The sequence below is a fragment of the Entelurus aequoreus genome, linkage group LG09, assembly GCF_033978785.1.
Source record: "Entelurus aequoreus isolate RoL-2023_Sb linkage group LG09, RoL_Eaeq_v1.1, whole genome shotgun sequence".
Lineage (NCBI taxonomy): Eukaryota > Metazoa > Chordata > Actinopteri > Syngnathiformes > Syngnathidae > Entelurus > Entelurus aequoreus.
Genome location: NC_084739.1, coordinates 79,060,619 through 79,068,118, shown reverse-complemented (window position 1 = coordinate 79,068,118; position 7,500 = coordinate 79,060,619). Strand labels below are relative to the sequence as shown.

The window sequence follows — 7,500 nt, the reverse complement described above, 5'->3', positions numbered from 1 at the left end:
CTCCCTTTTTTTTTTTGTCATTTACTCCCCGCCCTCGCCGCCTCGTCTTCGCCCGTCTCACGGAGGATTCCTCTGGTGGCCCAATTACAGGATTCAGCAGGCAAATTGAGGCTGTTTAAAGCGAGGTCTGCTGGGAAGGCGAGCAGCTGCTGGAAGGAGGCGGCTCGGACGCGGGCAGCCAGCCCTCGTGTTTACACACACACACACACACACACACACACACACACACACACACACACACACACACACACACACACACACACACACACACACACACACACACACACTTGCAGTGTTTCCGTAACAACATCTCCTTCCCTAACGATGACATTCGTTTGGACGTTTTTCCGTCTTTGTCGTGCTTGCAGGACGTTTGGCGTAGGAAACAAGGGTCGGCGCGCGTGTGTGTGTGTGTGTGTGTGTGTGTGGTATTTGAATATTATTTTACTACACACACACACTGGAGGGTTAATGGTCTCTATTTTGGTAAACTGAATAAGTCAAATGCATTGGTCACACCTCCGCTGATGGCATATTTAATTTGGATCTCGTCAATTAGGCCTGCTAAGCTGCATACCCTGCTGGCTACCTCCTCCATTTGGCGTCCCCTCCCTGCGCCAGGAGTAATCCTATTACCATACTCGCACACACACACACGCACGCACGCCACAAAAGACGATATCATGAAATTGTTCGTATAGACGTACAGTACGCGCCCACACACCGACCACCGGCCGCCGTCTGTTAGGCCGTCACGCCGTGCTCGTGTACGTCCAAGAAGCGTGTGGGAGGGACTCTTATGTAGCCCAACCCCCCCGGGGGGCGAGAGAGAGATAAGGTAAGAATTAAAAAAAGGGAAAAAAAATGGGTTAGTGTGAGGCGGGAAATTGACCTACTGAGAACAAGTGGGGGAATGTTTGATGTGTACTGGACAAGAATGGGTGTAGTATAGGGGGGGGGGGGGGGGATGTTGTTGCCATGGTGATGTCGTACAAACAAAACAACAACACCTGTGCCCACCGAGTAATAACTAGATATGAATAAGATGAACAATAGCATGTCAAATTGATTGATCATACCTACACTATGACCTGATACTGCTGGTGCGCGGAGCGATACAGATATATTCATACCGCCGATACCAGATCTTAAAGCTCTATTATCGAGTCTCAAATCAAAATATTGATGCCTTCGATACTTTAGTTCAAGTGTTTCCAAACTTTTTCCACCAGGGAAAGTCTAAGTATGCGGCGACAATATTGGTATTTTTTTTAATTTTAAAAAGCAGATATGTCCCTGTAGGTGATAAAGCATATTATGTTAAAATTCTGCCAGTATAAAAATATTAATATTCAGTTGCACATTTAACAGTGTTTTTTATGGTTGTTGTAATTTTTCAAATTAATTCACAAGTTGGTTTATTACAATATAAAATAATACTAACTTACTAAACTTTTTTTATATTTAAGGTATATTTTATTTTTTATTCTGAGAGATTCTAATATTTCTCTAGATATTTCAAAAGTTAGTATTATTATAAATATTTTTCTAATTAACTAACTAACTTAAACTCTGTTTATATTTCAAATATATTTCATTTTTATTTTGAGCGCTTTGACTATTTTCAAATTAATTCCTAAGTTTTTTTTTAATTAACTAACTTAAACTTTGTATTTTAAGTACATTTTATTTGTATTCTGAGAGCTTTTAATATTTTCAAATTAATTCATAAGTTAGTATTTTATTTCTCTTAATGAACTAACTAACTTAAACTTTGTTTATACTTTAAGTATATTTTATTTCACTAATTAATTCATAAATTATTATTATTATTATTATTACAACTAACTATACTTTATATTTTATTTTTATTTTGATAGCTAATATTTTCCTTCTTGAGTCATAAATTATTATTATTATGATTACCTAATTTTTTTTTTTTTCTTAATTAACTTAACTTATATTTTAAGTATTTTTAATTTGAGAGATTTCTATCATTTTAGATCAGGTGTGTCTGAACTTTTTTCACCAAGGGCCGCATACTGAAAAGTCAAACTATCCCTGGTCTATTTTTATATATATTTAAAAAACAATGCTAAAAACAGATATTATTTATATTTAAAGACAAAACTTTGTGTTACTATGTGCATTATTATTATTGATTAAAACCTTTCAACTTTTTTTCTCACATTTAACTGTTGTTTTATTTAAGATAGTTAAGGTACTTTTGGAAAATATACAACTTTTTACATTTTTGCAGACATTTGCAGAAAGTATCAGTATCGGAGCGGTATTGCCGATACCAGTCCGGTGGTATAGGAGAGATAATCAGTGGTATCGCACATCACTACCTGTACAACAGTTCTTCTCAGATAAAAGTGCTCCAATACAAGCAGTCCTATAGATAGGCAACTGGGAGCGAGCAGCTACACAACAGCTAAGCACACAATAGCACACAAGCTGGAGTGTAAAACAGCACATTTCTCAACATAAATAAGCATCAAATAATTATACTTGCATATTACTTACACATACAGAGTTACTAGGCATATTCGAAAGTATCCAGTAACAAACGTGTCCGCATCAGTCAACTTTCTGTGCCCCCCAAAAAATCCCCTCACTTCAACTTAAAGACAGCATAAGTCCATTCCTGGCGGCTAATATAAAATGTATCCAATCTTTTCTAACATTCAAGCATTTATGACTCCTGCTGATATCGTATTGGATCAATGTCGGTATCAATAGCCAAGCTTCCAATATCAGTATCGTATTGAAAAACAAAAACACTTATTTAGACACTTCTATTAATATTTATCCAAGTAATTAGCCAATAATTGATGGAGATAAAAAAAAAGTGTGGTAAGCCGTAGAAGCCTAACACCAAAAGGTAACAAATGTTTATAACTGTTATTAAGTGTTAATAACATGCTTATTAACGACATTACAAAGCGGTGTTATTGTGGTAACACACGAAAAATGCAAACAAAATACTTACTCTCGCCTCCGTGTTGCGATTGGTCGGCCCTGATGGGCGGGGGCGGGGCTACATGTAGTGCCACTGACCTTCCATGCCCATGTTCATACCCATGCCGCCCATCGGTCCTGAGAGAAGAGGGACAAAACATTTTTGGTAAGTGACCTCGGCAGACCACCACAATGCACTGCACAGGGCATCCTCCACCTGTGCATGACGCTCCAGTTGTTACATTCCAACACAGTGTTACTGTTCAAAGTGTAATGTTACAGTGCCCCAAAAATATTGCTACATAAAACCTCGGCCTTGTTTTTAGTGAGTACCTAGGCCTACTGCGCTACTGCATTTTAATGTTGGTGTTTTCCGAGGTGGTAATCGGTGAACGGAGTTTGAGCGGTGCAGCTGTGACTGATCACACCTGGTCGACTAAAGGGGCGGGGCTTGGTGTCAGGTGACTGGATAAGGGGGGACCCCAGCCAAGAAGCAGAGAATAAAAGCCTTACCAGGTGGTCTGATTCCCATGTGCTGCTGGCCGTCCATGACGAAGCCCCCCATGGGCTGACCATCTGGGTTGTAGGGCGCTCCTTGACTTACTGTGGGGGGGATGGAGGAGGGGCAGAGTGGTCAATTAGTGCTTTTAATTAAGACTCGGTGGCCGAAGCGGGATCGTCTGTGGGCGGCTCTCAACCGCCGAGCCCGGTGAGATCCTGCAGGCTTTAACGAGGTCTGGCCCTGCAGAGTCCCACACGTGCTACGCTACCAGGTCACTACTACGCTGCGCACACTCTCAAGTACTTTGAGGGGCGCCAGTAACGCACACTTGTGCACTTACTAGTCCACTCGTCATTATAGAATACAACCATCGCTCCAGAAAAACCCTGAATGTCACAAAGCTGAATGTTTCGTAGCGACCCAAATATGAATGATGCATGAAAGATGTGCACAGCAACATTTTGGCCAAGAGGGGAGGGAATGTTTGGACACCTCATAAGTCCATTTAAATACTCAGCCTTTGTGCATCTTTAATTATATTGTATAATAATACTATATCATAAATGTAGTATGTTTGTGATTCCGATGTTTGCAGTAGGCCGTGCACCCCCACTTCCCTCTCCGCCACAACTATAAATAGTATCATTTGTCTATAAGATTGTTATAAGTACACCTCTGCATAATATTGTATACTTAACATTACAGAAAACAAAAAATAAGAAATATAGATCAATTTAAAATAAAGAATAACTTAATTAACATTGTCTTTAGACTTAAAGTGCATCAATTTGCCTGACATTTAAAAATAAATACATCTTTATTTAAACTCTGATATATACGTATATATTAGGTCTGCAACAACTAATCGATTAAATCGATTAAAATCGATTATTAAAATAGTTGCCGCTTAATTTAGTCATCGTTTCGTTGGATCTATGCTATGCGCAGAGTTTTTTTTTGTTTGTTTTTTTAATTAAACATTTTTATTTTTTTATTTTTTTCAATAAACCTTTATTTATAAACTGCAACATTTACAAACAGCTGAGAAACAATAATCAAAATAAGTATGGTGCCAGTATGCTGTTTTTTTTCCAATAAAATACTGGATAGGATAGAAATGTAGTTTGTCTCTTTTATCCGATTATTAATCGATTAATCAAAGTAATAATCGACAGATTAATCGATTATCAAATTAATCGTTAGTTGCAGCCCTAATATATATATATATATATATATATATATATATATATATATATATATATATATATATATATATATATATATATATATATATATATATATATATATATATAAATATAAATACACACACACACACACACACACACACGCACACACACACATATATACACATACAAATATACATATACACATACATATGTACATACATAAATATACATATGTACATATACTGTACATACATACATATATACATACATATACTTAATACATATATGTATACATATACATACATATATACATATACATAATACCTATATGTATACATATACATACATATATACATATACATAATACATACATGTATACATATACATACATATATGCATATACATAATACATACATGTATACATATACATATATACATATACATAATACATATATACATAATACATATATACATACATGTATACATATACATACATATATGCATATACATAATACATACATATATGCATTTACATAATACATACATGTATACATATACATATATGTATACATATACATAATACATATATGTATACATATACATAATACATATATGTATACATATACATAATGCATATATATAATACATATATGTATACATATACATAATACATATATACATATACATAATACATATATGTATACATATACATACACATATATAAATATATATACTGTACATATACATGTATGCATATGTATGTTTATACATACATATATACATAATAGTTTGGTAGATTATTTTTTTTTTTCACGGTCTTTTTCCTATTGATTGCTGTTGGTTACTTTGTTAGCAAGTTTTCTAGCAAGCAGCGCTACAACTAGAACTTCTGCAAAAATATATATATATATATTACCGTGCAGTTGGCTGATAAAACAACACTGATATATACAGAGTGAGAAGAGGAAGTCAAAATGAAGAAATTGTGGATAAAATAGGAAAAGTCACCTAGACAGTATAGCACTTTTATGGTTTTTTTTCCCGAAACAGACCGTAGTCAGACCAATGTGGTCTGTAAATGATGCAAAGCGCTCATCCCCACCACACCACCTTAACCGTGCTCACCCTTTAGAGCACAGTTGTAACTTCCCGGCACTAAACCTGCAGAAAATAGAGAAACCGGAGAAGAACTATGTTTACATTTACACACTTTGCACTATTTTCTTACACTTTATTAAGCATTTTTGCACCCTCCTTTAAAGTTATTGTTAAGTGTTCAATGGGATTTTACTATTTTGTTTACATTGTGTGAGTGTTTTCCATGCTTTTGTTGACATTTCCTTTCTGCCTTGATTATAATCCGAGGAAGGTTACCTTTGAAATAAAAATGTTTACATTTCATGTACTTTTCTCCTTATTTTCCATAGGTCATAAAAAGTGATAGTTTTCAGCTCTATGTGACCCTAACGAGGAAGAGGCCCGCTAACGAGCGTGGCGCTGCTATGTAAAAATGTAAACACCTGCACAGAGAACGCAAAGTCCGGCGTGTCGTAAATTGGCGAGTGCGCCGGGCGATAAGTGAAACTCGATAGCCTCTGCCTCCATTGTTGCGCCCTCATAGAAATCCACTTAGCTTCCATTTAGGCCGCTCGGGGGTCACTCGAGCAAAAGCAAGAATGAATGCCTTTGAACTTTACTGCGCCCCTAATACCACCCCGACCTATGACCCCTATTACAGGTAATAAACTTTACGGCGGTCCGAACCTAGCTGTGCACCCGAAGGGGTGGAACGGGGTGGGGTTGGAGGGGGGGGGGTGCTCCCTAAAACAGCCACAAATGGCGGGTAAAAAAAAAAAAAAAAAAAAAAATGGTCAGGACCCAAAAAGCCAAGTAACGGTCACGGAGGGGAGGAGGGAGACCACATGGCTGAAACAAGATGGCGTGTGGAGTGTGTAAGGAGTGTGTTTGACGGGACTCACCTGCACGGTTGGACTGGTCGATCATCGGCTGGACTATTCTCCTCCTGGCGTTGATGAACCTGAAGGAAAAGAGACAAAAAAACGGTTTTGTTAGTACAAGAGGGATTTCTTCTACACACGTGACAGGAATAGAAATGTAACATTTACAAAACCTGCATCAGATTGCTTAAAAACACACTTGTGTGTGTGTGTGTGTGTGTGTGTGTGTGTGTGTGTGTGTGTGTGTGTGTGTGTGTGTGTGTGTGTGTGTGTGTGTGTGTGTGTGTGTGTGTGTGGGTGTGTGTGTGTGTGTGTGTGTGTGTGTTCTGGCAATGCTTACTTAATGGGGACATCGCTCTGTTTACACAGTCACCTTTAGGGGACCTCTGACGGTATGGGGACAAAAAAAAACAGGTCCCCTAAAGGGAAACCTTTTTAAATGATAGTCTTGAACTAAGCAAAATTATCTGCCAATAGAACAAGAAAATTCGGCTTGTCAACACTTTCCAAAACAAGTAAAATGAGCTAACCTAAATGAACCCAAAAATACTTTAAAATAAGTATATTCTCACTAATAACAAGTGCACTTTTCTTGGTAGAAAAAAAAATGGACCTTTTTGCTCAATATGTGGAAAAATGTTCCTAAATGAAGTAAATGCTAGTGCCATTATCTTGACATAATGATATGCGCTCGGCGTCATGATTTTTTTTTCATGCTTGAAGTAAGAAATTATTACTTTAAAAAAGTAGTTTTATACTTGTGAGTGTTGATGACGCAGCTTTGCAACAGTTGATATTCTAGTTTCAAGCATGTTTTACTCAATATAGCTCATCAAATCTCAGCTACAAGCTATAATATCTTACTGAGATCATTTAGGACCAAAACCCT

At 36.9% G+C, this 7,500-nt stretch overlaps 1 protein-coding gene across 1 annotated transcript in view; it reads right to left on the bottom strand.

Annotated features, from left to right (window-relative positions):
- The window catches only part of LOC133657784 (homeobox protein Meis1), a 237,049-nt gene that overhangs the window by 10,145 nt on the left and 219,404 nt on the right, over positions 1-7,500 (bottom strand). Inside the window, exons 10-12 of the mRNA XM_062059515.1 lie at positions 6,633-6,691; positions 3,478-3,567; positions 2,996-3,102 (exon numbers count right to left, since the gene is read on the bottom strand). Coding sequence (XP_061915499.1) covers positions 3,044-3,102; positions 3,478-3,567; positions 6,633-6,691 — 208 coding nt within the window. The 3' untranslated portion in view covers positions 2,996-3,043. The remainder of the gene's footprint in view (positions 1-2,995; positions 3,103-3,477; positions 3,568-6,632; positions 6,692-7,500) is intronic.